A 17821-nucleotide genomic window follows, 5' to 3' on the forward strand; every position below is an offset into this window, starting at 1 on the left:
TTCTTGCGTTTTTCTACAGTTACACTGTGCAAATCATCTTCCTTGGAATAATCAAGGTCTATCAAAGCTGTTAGAGATGAAAGACTGCAAAACCGGGGTAATGGAAATGATAAGCAGCAGTAGGGGTATAAAGGATGGGTGGTAGAAGTCCAAAACGACGCACATAGATGGAACAGATAGTGGTGTGTTTCTTTACCAATAATGGAAAATACTCGATACTGTAAACTAATCATCAGTTCAGTTCTGTTTCATATGTTCATAATCCCATGAACCTGTCAGCACACTGGGTGCAAGGACATTCTGTACTAGCACTTCGCTCTGTCGTGTTCATAGGCTGGCAGCATGATTTTAAGATGGAAGTACAGAGGGAATCATAGGGGTTTGTCAGAATGCTGAAAATCTGAATAATGGTTTTCTTAAGTAATCATTATCTGGATCCCTCTTACCTGCAGAGTTCATCAGTGACTGGCTGTAATAAGTAAAAACCACAAGAGAAATGCAGGTAATGTATAGAGTAGGAGATAATAATAATAATAATAATAATAATAATAATAATAATAATAATAATAATAATAATAATAATAATAATAATTTTAAGTAAACAAAAACGTCAAAGTGGGCAGATTGATTAAATGGATTTTATGTAGAAAGCTTATTAAATAGAGTGGGAAACTTAAGAATTTAAGCTTGTTGAAACAGAGAATGATATCTGAAGAAAGGTGCTCTCTATTGATGAGCATGGTAGAGATCCAAACCTGAGTAATGTTTTCCCAAGTAAACGTAATCAACATGTGTTTCAATAATGTCAATATTTCAGAAGCATACATAAATGTATATGTTTAAACTGGAAGTTGGTATTTACTAAAGCTTTTCAAATAGAGCATAAGGTTGAAATACAGCCCATATGGGCCGAGGGATGTATGCTCATGGTTTGCTGGGGTTTACTCAGTACACGTGTAAGGAGTGTTCTGTAAGCTCTGTTAGGTGTAGTCAAAGAGAAAAATCGTCAGCCTTTTGAGGAGTACATGTAATGTTCTCCTAAGATACTACAATCAATTTGGAGGCATCCAGTCAGGAATTTCTCTCAAAATATTTGTGCTGCACTCACCACCCCCACTCACTCACTTAATGTAGTGCAAATGTATAGATAATAGAATCGTGTGAAGCAAGGATAGACTATAGCTCGCATCTTAGAAATTTAAGTACAGGTTATGGGTAGATAATACAGGTTTCCTATTTCTGTATCAGAGTTAGGTTTTTGAAAATATGAGTAACATGGGAATTCAGGGAGGATGGACACAGTACTTCTGTAGGTTGAGTGAAGTGCCAGAACGTCTATACACTGCAGAATTTAACACTTGCAGTTACATAGTCAATATCTTGCTACATTAATAAGCTGAAGGGGACAGTAGACAATTTCCTTCAGTCCAGAGCTCCCCAAATCTCTCAGATCTATCAGCTGTACCATTTCTCTATTGATGATAGTGGCATCATATTAAAACTGGAATTGTACACTTTTGATCTTAACTTCTTAGTTTGCTGTTATTAACAATTTGTATGACATACTACTGGTCTATTTGAACACAGAAGGAGGGCAGTACTACATGCTGAATATCTCTTTCAGGGAATTCCTTTAGACTTCCTTTTTAAAAAAAAAATCATCGTGTTTCACTCATCACCTATTTTGACAACAGTCTATGATATAGATGACATTTTGATCTCTATTCAGGACATCTGGCTGACCAGAAAACTAAGACTACTTTGTTAGGTTTACCAAAGTATTCAGAGGTACTGAAGATCAGAGGTTACCGTGTTTCATGTAAAAGATAAAATATTCATATTATTTTCTGAAAAAAGTGAATATCTAACATTAAATGAAATATTATCTATAAATGAAATATTACACATAGTTGTATATAGCTTCCAGTATCTGCTTTTTGTCACTCCTTGTGGCCTTATTTACTGGTATATAAGTAGAGAAAATGCAATTTTTAGCTGATGTGCTCAGCTGTCTTGTATTGTTTAGTGCTGGTGCAAGCTGTTACAAATGTGTGATGGGTTTTAATGGACGAATTCATTCAGAGATAGCACTGAGTTGTAACATTTCATCATATTAATTCTTTGTATTCCTGACAAATCAATAACCATCTGTTTTGATCATGAACGTTATTCAAGTTTCAAGCAGAAGGAAAACATGTACTAAGACTGAAAAATGTTTTCACATCTGCCAGAAATCCCCTGTGCCAAGTTTCATCTTTACTGCACATTGTTTCCAGGTGTGCACAGTAAAATACTGCTGCTGTTCTCTGGTATTCCCTATTATGTGTTTTGAGATGAGGGGTTGGTGCTTTCAGTAAAGATTTACCTTGAGTTTGATCTCCACTCAATAAATCCATAATCCGTATTACCGGAATTCCTTACAGTTGCTGTTGCCCTTTCAGCATCTTTGTGAAGTACCAACATCTGTGTTTTGCGATGAAAAACAGAGGCCCAGTGAGATTTATAACTCTCCTAGATCTTGCCACACACAGTAAGTGTTACATCAATAAAAATGAGGAGGGGGAGAGAAAGGTCAGTGTACAAAAACCGGCCTTTCTCCTACACCCAGGCACGCATTTACAGTTCTTAAAGGAATTGTTTTGCCAGGATTCACAAGCAAATACCTTTCCTGAGCTTTAGTACCTGAGTCTTCCCTTTAGGCATGGGTGGCTGCTTGGAAGGAAGGTGCTTGTGTTCTGTATCACAGGCACTGAAGCACATCTTCAGGGAGTGAGGCCCAGCACCGTACCATGCCTGAGGGGCTTTGCACAGTTTCTCATTTTAAGAAGTGCTCTGGCCACTCAAGGGCTCGTCACTACAGCGTGTCCAAGTCAACTTCTACAGGAATGCATGAACTTTATCATTTACTTGTGCAGATGAGACAACTCAGTTGTGCTGAGATCTTGGATCTACTTGATAGAGATGGTATAGACCCAAGGGAAACAACATTCATGGGTAAAATGGAGGAAGAGCTGTAGGCCGGTGGGGACAGCATGTCCTTGGCAGCTGGGAAGCTCTGGGTTCAGGACACTGTGCACTGAGGCCTCAGTGCTCACAGTTGCATCCTGAGTCCAATCTCCAGTCAGCAGATTGTTTTTTTCTCCCTATAACTTAAAAACACATTGAAGCCGTTAAAAGAACTGCTGTTTTCCCCGAATTTTCATTAACTGCACTGCTATTACTTCTTACCAAGGAATTAACGTGGTTGGAACTGATTTTAAAAATAAGCTTGCCTTTACTTTGGTGACTTAAACCTGCAGAGGGGTATGGGAGAGCAAACATCATCGTTCAGCGTTGCTTCCTTTCTGCTGCTGTTCTGGCTGTAATGCAGAGGCAATTTATTTAAGCTCCCCCCCCCCCCCCCTTTTTTTTTTCCCAAATCTTTCCTTTTTTTTTGCTAGTCAGAGTTATTTTTTAAAATAGAAATAGAGAAGGCAGAAGCAGTGATTGCTGCAGGGAAGCACTATGGAAACCTGTCACGACAACAGCTTCAAATGAAAGAGGATCTTCAGCATTTAAAAAGTAAAAGTGTTTGTCAGATACTCCAGAGGCAGAGTTGGAGAGGAAGGAAGTGTACAGAGAGGTGTTCAGAAGAAAATACATGTTCTTGCTTTTCACTAGGGGAAAATGTGTTTCTGGGCTCAGACATGCAATTATATATCCTACAGTGTATTTATGGTCTGGGACCTAAAAATGCCCAATTATTTAATCTACTCTAATGCTATGTTAACAGTATTGTTCTTTATGGCTGATTAGACACATTCACTACAAAATAGAACTTGATTTTCCAGCTGTTTTTTATTTTTTGTTTGTTTGTGTTTTAAGAAATTGTGGACAGATATTTCACTTCTTTGAAATAATTAATTATTCATAAAACTGAAAAGAAGTTATTCATGATGCTTGCAGCAATAATTAAATAAATATATCTTTAGCATAGCTCTCGGTTGTGGATTATTGTCTTTATTTTCCAGATGGAAAATGTGAAGCATGATGTCAATGTGGTATTTGATCCCAAATCACCTGATACTTGTTCCCTGTGCCCTTGCTAAAGAAAACCTCAAATGCATTTTGTTTCTACTGGTAAAGCAAGTAGAAGATAAAAAATGACATGAATGTGGTATTGCTATAAATGTTAAAACTGGTAGATTCACTTTGTTCTCCTGTCACATTCACAGTGCCTTTTAAAACTTTCTAATTATTTCTGCACAATGCTGATACATAAAACAGTGTAAGTACACTTACATGTATGAATGTGATATAAAAAAAATTGAATGTTTGGAATGTCAGTGATTAATCACTAAATTAAATGCAGTGTCCAGTGGGGATATCCGAAAAATGCACAGTGAGTGCGAATCCCAAAGAATTTAATTTTCCTGAAGTCATTTAAGTTCCTGGATGCATTTTGTAATGTTTCTTGGTCATGTTCATTGCTAGTAGAAGTATTGGAAAGCAACATTTGGTAACTAGAAAATATGTAAAGGAGAAGTTGATTTGATTTGATTTTAAATAAGAGAAATACCTCTTTTCTTAAAGAGTTATTAAGAAAAAAAGAATAAAAAGACTTAGTGGTGGAGAAGTCATTCTAAACTAGCAGATTCATCTTTTATACTGTGCATACTTGTAGGAAAATAGTTGTAAAATAAACAGAGGTTTTATTTTCACCTTGTGACTTACTTTTTTACTGCTGGGTTATAAAGCGGTGGCAGTAATGGACATGGGTGTTCTCTCTTTCTACAGTGAGATTCTGGTCATTCAGATTTTGATGGATCTATGCATTTATTAAAATATGTATACTGAATTTACAAACAGATTATGGGATTGTGCAGAATTTGTTTGCTTTCAGATGTGATGTAGAAAGCTTTATATCACTTCACCATTGTGCACTTGTCCTATACAGAGGTAATTTAGGAAGCTTAATGTAATTGGTGTCCAACCGTGGAACAGTATTTTTATAAAGTTTGCTGCTCCTAGCCTGTGTAAGTGGTTAATCAAAACGGATTGACAGATTATGTGTCTGTGTTTTTTTTTTCCTTTTTTTTTTTTTTTTTCCAGTAGGTGTTTGTGACTCATAAATGCAGAATTAGACCAAAAAATCTGTGACTGGATAATGGAGTATTTGCAAGTACTTCACTGTACTTTTCAGTGCAGCACAACAAATAGCCTGCACTTTCCGGTGTTTATTTGTAAGGATTTATTATTCTGTGGCCCTGCTAATCCCATCATTTCTGTTCCTGTTTTTATGATAGTGCAAGAAAGTGGTGTATAAATAGTTCCTATAAATGGGTATTCCTGAAAATACATCTGATCTGTACAATATTTTTACCTAACTGTCTTTTATAGTAAAGTAATAGGTGAAAATTGAGAAGTCATTAATGTTTTATATCCCTTCACTCTGCTATGATTCATCACTCAGCTGTTTGCCAAAATCTTTATATTCTGTTTAGTGACAGTTTTATACGAGAACAGCTGGATGATTTTTAAATTCACTCATGGTCCTTTTTTTTTTTTTTTTTTTTGAAGGTTCATCTTGATTGATCTGGCCATTTGCCAGCAAAATGTTAAAACTTAATCTTCCATTGTAGGTGATGTTTTAAATGCATAGTAACTCAAGCTTGGTAATGCTTTTCAAAGAGTATGGTTAGCTGTACTTGTTTTACATATCTACTGGAATTAGCAATGCATCGTGTGTGTTCAGGAAAAAAATCAGAGCTCCTTAGAAAGCCATAAGAAACTACCCTGGGTGTTAGATCTTTCCATTGAGACCAGTTATTCTGAAATGGGAAGCACTTAGTTTGGTTTCGTACCAATTAGTAAATGTCATTCGTGATCACTAAAAAATTACTCCTCGTAGAATATCCGTCATGAAAACACAGGGATGTTTAATAACACTGAGTTCAGCTTTCTTTGCAGACAGAAGTGATTTCAAATTAGAGGCTGCTGCATAGTCTGCTCGTGTGTTCTGGCTGTCCATCTGTTTAGGTGCTTTCAGTGGACTGGAAACGTGTCAGCTGGTACGTCTTGGGCAGCCCTGACCACATTGCAGAACTGGAACGGCGCGAAGGCTGCCTAATATGTAAAGGGACAAGAAGGTATCTGATTCTAATGCTGTTAGGATAATTAATGCAAATATGGTAATTGATTCACCCATTTATATGCAGAGAGGCACGGGCCACTGCTATGAGCAGCTCAACTGTGAAAGGCTTTGTAAATAAAATATGCTGTAAGGGTAGAATGGAGGAGCCTGAGGACGGTGTGTGTCAGTATGGGGACTGGAAACTAAGTTTAGGAGCTGAAGCGAGCTGCAAAAAGAAAGATGTGAATGGAAGGAGCAGTTAGGAGAACAAGACTGTACAGAAGGGTTGGAGGATGAAATGGGAAATGGATAAGGTGGAGCTGTGAAATGAGGAAGTGTTGTTTGCCTTGCTAGAGATCAAGAAAGGCAAGCTAAGATTAGATCTCTTTGAAAATAGTTGAGGTGAAATTGGACTGAGAACTGCAGAGGCTTTTCTTCGTCAGTGACATCACAGTGCTTCAGTTACAGTGGTCTTGTCTCTACAGAATGAATTTAATAAAAATTGATATAAAGTATTCTTCCTCCGAAGTCCTTGTCCATTCAAACGTTTTATACCAGTTTGATTAAAAGGATTTCTAATTTGGTTTAAATATCCACAGGTAAACAGCGTGTATGAAATTCTGCTCGGATTCCACAGATAGAATTGAGCAGAGAGTGACCCCAGCTTTGGCTGCATCTCTGTATAATCCATCCCAGTCTTTTTAATTGGTACTTTTGTGTATCTGTCTCTCTTCAAAACTAAGGCTACAGCGAGGCTCTTTCTCCCCAGATAAGGTAGTATGTTATTGTTAAATGCCTTTTCCAGACTGTAATTCTATTTGGGGTTTGTGCTGTTGGCTGTTGATTGTTAACAGGTTCTGAAATAATGCAATTAGGTGATCCAAGGAGAACGTATCAAGCATTAATAAGCCACATCTGCATACAGCAGAGTGAAAAATCTGATCGAAAAGACATGATACTTATCTAAACCAGATGATATAATTCGATTTGCCTTTTTCTCAGGTTAAAAACCTGTTCTTTGTCTCAATCTCCACTGAGAAAAGGGTGTTTCATCGTGTTCTTGATCTGCTACTCAATGCCACTTGAAATTCTGCATAATCGCCCATTTGGAGTTGTTCTTATGATAACAAAGTATTTAAAGGTTTGGGTTATTTTGAAATGGCATATAGAACTGAACAGTATGTTGCATCGGAAAGCAGAAATCTTGCAGCAAAATGCTGAGGCTCCTAGATGATGAAAAACGTCTTCTGCTTAGAAGAAGTCAGGCACTTGTTTATTCTTGTCCTATTCTGTCCCCCTTCTTTCCTGCTGCAGGTATCCTTCCCAAACAGTTAAACATGAAAACAATAATTGAAAATAATTTAAAATAACTTTTTTAAGTTAGTCCCTTTAACATATTTGAGGGCACTTCAGAGCTTTTGACAATATGTAACACGGATTCCAGAAATGCGAGGCTGTCACTTGCACAGGTAATTATTATCTTATTGCAAAGACTAGCAAGGGAACAACAAAAAAAAAAACAACAAAAAACACACACACACACAAAAAAAAACCAAACCACAGATGGGCTTTTAGGTATTTAAATCATTTGGAACATACCATTTGAAGGGTGTTTGTCTGAAATTGGATTTTTTTATAAACAGAGGAGAAAAACAAACCAATTACAGCTCTCTGGTAGCTAATCCCTAATCTTAACTGCTAAGGCTTAATTAGAAGTAAAACCTAGGATTTTTGTGGCTTGTAATGGCTTTGTTTAACCAGTTAACAGAGTGAGCACGTACGTAAGGATATTCTACAATGGGAGAAAACACCTGGTGACAAGCTGCTGTCCAGAGCTCAGACTTACTGATGAGATTTTGTGTCTTTATATTTCTGTGCTTCAGTCGGCAGGTGCAAGTTGAAGTTGCATGGAGGCAACAGAGGTGATACTCTCTGGCCCTTGTCAGAAAATGATAACTGTGTTTTGTGTTTTTTTGTTTGTTTTTTTGTTTGTTTGTTTGTTTTTGTAGTGAAGCCTCATCTTCAGATTAACTGGCCAAAAGATTGGTTACCGTGGAGAACTTTAGAGATTGGTCAGGTTGTATAAGATGTAGGTGAAAAATGCATTTTAAGAAGCTTGATTTGGGTCAGATGCCCCCATTTCCTTACAGCCTGCCAGATTTAGCATTTTGTCTGATTTCTATTCTGAATTTATACTCTTTCTAAACTCAAATGCAGCATTGTAGGATAAACTTTTTAATTGTTATGGACTACTTGCCCTAGCTGATCTGTCCTCAGAGGTGCCAGATACTTTCTTTCAAATTGCTGTCACGTTGGTAGCCTTAGGCTTGGTAAACTTTGGAAAAGTGCTTGATGTTTCATGAAATAATTCTTTACGACAGTTCCTGATGCCTTTCTGTTCCATTAGCTCTTAGCCATCTGTTGCTTTGATTACACTATTATTGAGAATAAGTGTTTTGGCAAGCTATTTAGCTGTGTTGAAAAATCTTGTTTCTTTGCTTTCTAGTATTTTATTGCTGCTGTTTCTTTCTTTTTTTTTTTTTCTCCTTTCTTTCTTTTCTCAACCTTTGTAGTGCAGTGCTTCTTGTTATATACTTCTCGTTACTCTAAGAAACAAAAGCCTGACCTAGCTTGAGGACACGATGAGGTTTATGGCTCATCGTTCACTTTGAAAGCCAAAGTCCTTCTACTGTAGGAAGTTGTATATTCCAAACATGGGCTGGCAGAAGGTGGATATTATAACCTAACCATATTTAAATATTTAGCTGGGGGATTCTTGCCTCTTAAGGCTTCAAATATACTTTTTTAGGGTCTAGCCAGTGTATTATGTCAGTATTGCCTTCTATAGAAAAATGGAACATCTTAACCTCACACTTCCTCCAAGTCTGCAAAGGTCAAACCAGGAAGAACTGGAAGTTCATTAGAAAAAAGTCTGTATTCTTTGGCTTTACATTGTCAATTTGACCTTTTCATGTATTGCTCATATTTTAAAGATGAACAGAGTAAAAGACAGATGGAGTGATAATGATCATAGAGATGTGCTTCCCTTTATAGGTTCATTTTTAGGAGTTGTGATATACCAATTAATTTTTTTAAAGCCTGGACTTTTAGAAATGAAATAAAGTACTGTTTTTAGACTGCAGTTGAATTTCATTGGCATTTAATTTCTACTTTTAGATTTTTGTTATTTTTTTTCCTGCAATTAAAATAGCAAAGTGATACCGCAAAGCAAGACTTCCAACAAGTCTCAGTAAGTTATTAACTCTGTTCAATAGGTCACTTCACCTTTTCTGTGACTGGAGTGGCTGAGTTTCCTTCACTGCTTACCTGTTTGAGCTCTTCAAATTGAGGCACGACTTCCAAGTAACTTCTCACTTTTTTCACATTTGGTTTCTGTAAGAGATGACTAAGAACTACTTGTAAATGATAACTGCAAGTGTCTACAAAACCTTTCTCAATCATCTTGCCTTCAAGTAGTAATACTTATCATTATGGTTAGTAGCATAATCAATGAAAAAATATTTGAAGGAGGCAGTGGGTTGGATTGCATCGAGAGCTGAGAAGGAGAAAATACTGTAAATGAAGAGTTGGCCGGGGATTTTCAGCCTCTCAAAGGTAGACTAACTGGTTGTTAACACTATGTATGCACATGTATTTCCAACAAATTTAAAACCATTGCAGAAGCTATGAAGAGCACTTTTTCAGCTTGTTGAAGTGATCTTGTACAGCCATGCTGTGTTGGAAATTGCAAATGCTATTTCATACTAACAAAATTAGCCACATGAAGTAAATGTAGGAACGTAACGGAAATAGTTTCCAATATAGTAAATCTACTATCAAATTAAATTATTTAATACTAAGTGCTAGTCAAAGTTACTCAAAAGCACCATTCTGGAAGCTGTTTTTGTAAGTATTTATTCCTAAAGCATTGCAATAGCCTTTTGTATCCTCAGTCAGGGAATGTTTCTTAGCTTGCAGGTTTGGTTATTTCAGTTTGTGCCATGTTCTGCTGGTCCTATATGTTTATGCCCACTATTTTTTGATGACTAGGGTATGTTGTGTCTTTGTTGAAAGTATTATTTGTGGTAGTTCTTGCTTTGCCACATTGTCAGACCACTTTGTTGAAGTGATACATGGAATACATGGACTTACTAGTCGTTATGGCTGTTCCTTAACTAAGCAACCTATGCAATTCTTTTTGTATTCTGTTATGCTTTTTGTTTGTGTGTATGGGACATGGTAAATGTTTTGCCACATAAGAGTATGACAGCACATAATATCTGCTGTCATACATATACATAATGTCTACATTGACATTATGTGTAAATATAGTGAAAAGTTTCTGTTGTGTTCCTTCCACAGTCTTTCCTGAACAGGGTCTGCAGAGTAATACAGATTTTCAGTCAGAGTTACTCAGATTTTAGTATGAAAAGCAAAAATGTACTTGGGTACATTAGTATCTACGGAACCTCATTATTGAGTGAGGGACTGGTTTGAGCTTGACTTCCCTGAATATGATGCTTCTAAACTGTTGTGCAGAAAGATGTTTCCTCAGAGGGCCCTTCTGATTATGTGGTACTGGCATCTGTGAAATTCAACTACAAGACAGTTAGGAATGGCTTACTTCTCTAACACTAATTCTTGATGAAGTTTTAATTGTCACGAATAGTATATGTCCATGAGTATTTTGGGAAATTCATTTGAGATGATAGCATGGGGTCATACGGACAGATACGCACTATGTAAAGAAATAGGATTCTGAGTTCCTGGGGACAGCACGGGCTGGAGAATAAAGGGCCACAGGGTCAATCCCACACCCTGAGAAAGTACAGTGGGTTTGGAAACTGTTTATAACAGTGGAGTTGATGAGCTTTGTCTGTCATCTAGGTTTCTTATTTTCAGTTCAGCCTTATGCTAGGAATCTTCCTGGCCCCAAATTAGCTCAGTGTCATCACCACACTTCCTTGTGAGGAGCAGGCTTGCTCATCCAAGATGCATTTCTAATAATGAAAAAGAAAATTGCTTTTTATTTAGCCATGCTTTCAGAAGATTGTTCAGATAATGATAGTGGCAATCACAAGATAAAAGCCTACAGTGCTGGACATTCTATAATAGTCAATTGCAGTGTTGGTATTTGACAGAAAAAAAAAATGACTTGCTTCCATCCTAGGAGATATTTACAAACTAGAAATTTGGTAGGTGTTTATTTACTTTAAGTCTATAATGACTTTTTTTCTATCTAGTATTCACAGGGTCATTATCTCTGTGGGAGAGGAAATAACCAGATAGGGTTCTACTCTGCAGAATGACTGTAAATGTTGGTTTGGACTGGACAGCACCTCGTTTGTTATTGAGTCTAATTGCCTACTCTGGAAAGCAACCACATGATATAATTGTGAAAGAAAAAGACATTCATACCTAATGACTACAGAATGATTCTGTGACAACTTTTTTTTCTTCTTGGCTATGATGGTCTACAGAACCAAGTGGGATGGAATAAAATGCATCAGAAATGATGTTGCTAAAATGAACAGCTTTGAATGACTCAGAAAAGGAGCATTTGGTATGAAGGTGCCATCTCTTCATAGGTGCTAGTGATAATGGGTATCTTTATATTTTGCTAAAACATAAATTGAAACATCCATACCTCTTTTCGTATGGTGGCTAATATCAGCCTTTTGATGATCAAGCTATTTCGTATGTTCTGTGATGAACATCAAGGAACTCTGCTCTTTTGGAATTTTGTGTGTTTCTTAAATTATAGAACTTGCTTTTAAACAAATTAGTGTATTTTTTCATATCATACAATCTTGAATTGATGATTCATGGAGTCTTTCCATACTCTTTGATCTGTCAAATCTAGTTTCTGTATATCTGTAACGTATTATGTTTTGACATGCCAGGTGGTTTGAATGGAGAAGAGTATTGTCATTGGACTTAGCTCCGTCACTCCTTAGCTCCTGTGTAATTTTTATTATCTGAAGATCACTGTAGTTGATCTTCAAGTAGGTAGTATTGTAGGCCTACAGGTTGTGGAGCTACGGTTTTATTTCATTAGTGTATGGTTGTGTGGATGCACATTAGATTTTGTTGTACTGGTAACGTTTTACTGTGGTATTGGTATAAAAGCTGTGCTGTTTTTCTTTATCCCATTTCTCATCTGCCATAACTTAAAGTTTGTGGTATGTGTATAAATATTTTGAGGATGGTAATTTATTATATAAAGGACTATTTTCTTGTAAGCCACCCTCTTGTTAGAAGCAGAATTTTGTCTTCCTCTTGCTCTAACTGCCCATACATTCTTACATGATAAAAATAGACAATCCAATACTACTTCTGAGTGTTCATTCACAAAACAAGGCATTTAAAACAAAAAGGAACATAGGATCTTATGTTCTCTAAGGTGAACACTTACAAATTGCTAAGTGTAATTGTCTGCAGTGGCAGACAACTTGATTATGAAATCCTGTTTGTAAATTCCTTAAATCCCATCTAAAAAAATAGTTATACTGTTTTTCCCATTGTTCCTTTTTGGATAGCTGTTCTGAATATCATTCTCTGATGTAATTCCTTTTTCCATCATAAATCACTTTTGTAGAGAGATTTTTTTACTCGAACGCATGCTTTACATTTGATAAAAAATGTGACAATCTTTAGACTCTCAGTGTCATTTAGCTTTAAGCTTTCGCAAATAGAAGAAAAATATACGGGGCAATTTCTTATAAAATCTGTTGGTAGTGGCAAATTCTGTAATTCTGATTCTCAAATTTTTGTTCAATGTGTACTTATGGTAAGCAGTCTAATTTTGAGGTGCGTATGCAAGCCTGAAAGTACAATTGTTTGTTTTCTTCTAGCTTTCCCACATTTTGTTTCTATGTAATACAATTGTTCCCAAGAGATTCTACATTTTTTTTAACATATTGTCTAAGCCTAGAAATTAGCTGTGCATAAAAAATGCAATTCTCATGGGACTAGAGCTGAACCAACAGTGGACTTTATATAGCCTGTCTGGGGCGTATAAAACAGACTGTTTTTGTAGTGAGAAAAATGCTGTATACAAAAAAAAAAAAAAAAAAAAAAGGATATTTTATAGTATATTGTCACAGTTTTAGTATATGTCTCGTCCCTGACATACACAGGGTGAATACATGAGCTAGAACATGAGCATGTCAGCAGCCATGTCTGCCATTTCAGGCAAGAAGTAAGACACCTACATCATCTTTCTTCTACTCTTGATTTTCACTTTACTACTAAATTCGGAAGATATTTTCAGTGAATAACAGTTTTCCATAAGAGTGTGTTTTGTTTAACATTCCTAACTTCAGAATGAATTGTTTGACAACCTTTGGCTAAAAACAGGTCTTTTGAAAGAGAGCCCAGGCTCTGTGGGAACACATTTCTGTCTTTCTTGACCGGTAGCTGCAGAGTTAGTTTGCTAACCTGTGGGAGCCCTGAGGTTCTTTTGAATGAAAGGGTTTATGCCTGTATTGCCTCTGTCAGGAAAGTACCTGACCATAGGTTATTCAGGATAGCCAGTGCCCTGTCTGCTGTTCTGTTTTTTTTGTTGTTGTTAGTTAATATATGAACATTTACTGGAATCTGGAGTCTGACTGAAAGCTGGTTGAATGCTGTTACAGTTGTAGTACGGTATTGATTTTACATTACTGCCTTTCTGTCTGGATTTATAATTTTATAAACAGTCTATAAAAATCAAGACAATTACAAGAGGGAAGACTGGTAAATGAGAGGAGTCTTTTCTTGCTTTCCTTCCTTTCAGTTTCATTCTTTTTCTTTCTTCCAGTTTCTTTCCATTCTATTTCCCATCTTCTTCCCGTTTGTATTTTCTTCTTTCTTGTTCATTCTGTCCCCAGATTCCCTCCTTGCATTACAATATTCTTCGTTTTCTGACATCCCATTAATCTTCCAGTCTTTATGGCTTACTTTGCCACCTCCACAAGCACACCCACAGGATGCTTAGAAATTTTACAGCATACCCAGTTGTCAAAAAACTAAACCTACAAGTCCCGGGCCTATAATACTCAATTGGGAATGCTCATTAACACCCACACTGTTTGGAAAAAGAAACTGGTACAGTTAGTGTAAGGTCTGCAAACCATATTGCATGCCTAATATTGCACTGCTTTCCCCTAAACCTGGAAACTCCTCATTGGGATTGGGCAAGGAAGTTGGATCTGGTTTTTGTGCTTTAATTGTGGCTCTGAGCTTTGTAGTTATACAGAAACCCTAGAAAGTCATGAACATGGATTAAGCCTGTGAAACATTAGTTTTGGGGGAGATGCGCTGTTCACTGATGTGTTAGGAGAGTTGTTGCAGTAGGTGGATGTACCAGCAAGCGGATCCTCAATCTAACAGCTGTCTCGTAGCTTTACTGGTGTGGTGTCGGTACAAGTTCCTCACATTTGAAAGGCAGATGAGCACACTCTTTCTTTCATTCAACAGTGTCTAGCTAAAGAAAACTCTTACCTGGAGAAGATGAAGCAAAATTGTGTGGGTCTTGCAGGCCCTTCTAATGTCAGTGGCTGCTACTGCAGCAGCCACGAGCAAGGAGAGTGTGATGGCATAAGTCCTCACTCCCAGAGGAAGTCAAAATGGGGTTTCTGGTGGGATGCTCCTGTGGTCTCCTATACTTCTGTCCAGTCTGGGGGTAAGGATTTCTGCCAGACCAGGTTCTTTCCTGCTAGCAGAATTCACTAAGAAAAAATGAGGAAAGGCTGCATCTGTAATGTGTGAATGATCAACTGATCACCCCCCTCCACTAATTGCCCATGAAAGCTGAATAAAAAAGCAGTATTCAGCGTCTGGATGACAGTGCTTTGTTTCCAAAGGCAATAATTTGAGGCTTTTCTCTTGCTGAATAGCACCCATGCCAGTGTTTAGTGTTGCTCAGTGGTATTGTCATGAGATTTAATCATAATCAAAGGTCCGTTAAACAATGGACCTGAAAAATTTTTGAATGGCTTTCACTCTCCTGTATTTTGGAAAAGCTCCCAGTACAAAGATACTTAGTTTTTTTTTTTGTTTGTTTGTTTGTTTGTTTGTTTGTTTGTTTGTTTTTAAGGCTTTGGAAATGATCACTGTGTTGATTTGCACTCTTAATTCTCCTGTGAGGAAGATGAAGTTATTGTCAGCACTAGAAATAGAAATGTAGAAATATTAGCTTAAATTCTGCATCACGCAGTGGTAGGGACTTGACCTGCTTGCTCTTGGTTAGTATTTCTTTTAAAATCATATCAGATTTAATCAGCAGTTTGGCACTTAAATGACAGTGCCGTAACAGATACCATATGTTAAAACAATATTACTAGCTACACTATAGCTGAATATAGCTGTATTGTAACTAATCTAGGAATTATTGGATCAATTCTTGGATCAGAACCTACGAATTATTAGGGTAACCCACCCTGAAATATATTGCCAGCTGTGCTTCCCATCCGTTTTTCCATTCTTCTTGTTTAGAAGGTACTGCCAAAAAAAGCTAAGCTAAGCATTGCTAAGCAGTCAAAGGAAATCAGCCCTCTCCTTTCCCCTCTGATCTCTGTCATGCATACCATTTATTTCACATTAAATGAAATGAATCAGCAGGCTGAACTTTAAGATGAACTTGTCCTGTAAAACGATGCCTTCATCATGGAAAAATAAATCTATAACAGTTAAAGGTAATTGTCATTTTTGAAAATCTTCTTTCTCTAGAGTCCTACTCAAGTGGGAACTGCTCTTCAGGTTTTCTATAACCTTGGAACTTTGAAGGATACCATTGCTAACGTGGTGGATGGATACTGCACGGCCCTGGAGGAGAACATAAAAAATGCTTTGGATATCAAAGTATTGACCCAGCCGTCTCAAACTGTTGCAAGAGGTATGCTACTTGTTTCACAGAGATCCCTACCTGATCTTTTTTGACAGAAATACTGTATGTTGTCAAAAGAAACTCACAGCCAAGCCTGTTAAATGTTTCCCTGTTTGCTTTAACTGGTAGAAGATGGCAGTACTCATCTAATACAAAACTAAAATGTTTGTTGTTATTGTGCTCAGAGGTTTTCCTATGATTTTTCCCCTCTCTCTTTTCCCCCACTTTCCCAGGAAATTGCCTTCATTAGTTTACAACTTTGCAGTGTTTTCTTAGGAGTTTGTCATGGAAAGCTGAATCCAATTTTTTCTTTCTTTGTGTCGGTGGAAAGATCATGGATGGCAGGGATGTCACCCACTGCATCAAGTTACCTCATCCAGGGCCAAGAAGGACATAGACATATTAGAACAAGTCCAGAGGAGGCCCACAAGGATGATCAAGGGGCTGAAGCACCTCTCCTGTGAAGACAGGCTGAGGGAGGTGGGGTTGTTCAGCCTGGAGAAGAGAACGCTCCAGGGAGACCTTACAGCAGCCTGCCAGTGCCTAAAGGAAAGCTGCAGGAAAGCTGGGGAGGGACTCCTTGTCAGGGGGTGTAGTGACAGGACAAAGGGGAATGGTTTTAAAGGAAAAGGGTAGATTTAGATTAGATATAAGGAAGAAATTATTTACTCTCAGAATTTACAATTATACTTTGCCTAATGCAGCCAAGCCTACTCTAAGCCTTCTTAGTGGCAAGGGCACATTGCTGGCTTATGTTCAACTTGATGACCACCAGGACCCCCAAATCCTTTTCTGTCAACCTGCTTCCCAGCTGGGTGTCACCCAACATGTACTGGTGCATGGGGTTTTTCCTCCCCAGGTGCAGGACTCTGTTCTTTTCCTTGTTGGGGATCTCATCTATGTGTATAAATACCTGAGGTGTGGGAGACAGGGGAATTTGGCCAACCTCTTTTCAGTGGCTTGCGAGGACAGGACAAGTGGTAATGGCCACAAGATAGAGCACAGGAAGTTCTGCACCAACATGCGAAAGAACTTCTTCACGGTGAGGGTGACAGAGCACTGGGACAGGCTGCCCAGGGAGGTTGTGGAGTCTCCTTCTCTGGAGATATTCGAGGCCTGTCTGGACGCCTACCTGGGCAGCCTGCTGTAAGGAACCTGCGTTGGCAGGGGGGTTGGACCCGATGATCTTTTGAGGTCCCTTCCAACCCCTACAATTCTGTGATTCTGTGATTCTGTGAACTTCACAGGGTTCATGCCAGCTCACCTCTTCAGCCTGTCAGGGTCCCTCAAATTTACTGAGGGTGCACTCTACCCCATTGTCCAGATTGATAAAGAAGATGCTAAACATGGCTGGACACAGTATTTACCCCTGTGGTACTCTGCTTATTACTGGCCTCCAACTAGACTTTGCACCACCTATTACCACCCCCTGGGGCCGTCCATTCAGGCAGTTTTCAGTCCACCTCACTTGTGTGCTCATACAGCCCATACTTCAACAGCTTGTCTGTGAGGATCTCATGGGGGACAGTATAAAAAGTGTCAAAAGTCTTACTAAGTCCAGGTAGATAATTTCCCTCTCATCCATCAAGTTTGTGATTTCATTGTAGAAGCTTATCAGGGTAGTCAAGCATGACTTCTCCTTGGTGAATCCATGTTGACTACTACTCCTGATTATATTCTTTTTCATGTGCTTGGAAATGGTCACCAGAATTGGCAGTAATGAAAATTTAACACTTAAAAAAAACCAACATACACCCAAAAAAACGCTTGCAATGAGTTTGAGATCTGAAAATATACCTGTAGATCTGGAATATAGTATAGAAAGTATAGAAGTTGCATAC

The 17821-nt window shown here is 37.8% G+C and overlaps 1 protein-coding gene across 1 annotated transcript in view; it reads left to right on the forward strand.

Annotated features, from left to right (window-relative positions):
- Positions 1–17821, forward strand: part of COG5 (component of oligomeric golgi complex 5) — a 183057-nt gene that overhangs the window by 102003 nt on the left and 63233 nt on the right. Inside the window, exon 8 of the mRNA XM_084509893.1 lies at positions 15824–15989. Coding sequence (XP_084366019.1) covers positions 15824–15989 — 166 coding nt within the window. The remainder of the gene's footprint in view (positions 1–15823; positions 15990–17821) is intronic.

Source organism: Aythya ferina (assembly GCF_964211825.1).
Source record: "Aythya ferina genome assembly, chromosome: 1".
NCBI classification, from domain to species: domain Eukaryota; kingdom Metazoa; phylum Chordata; class Aves; order Anseriformes; family Anatidae; genus Aythya; species Aythya ferina.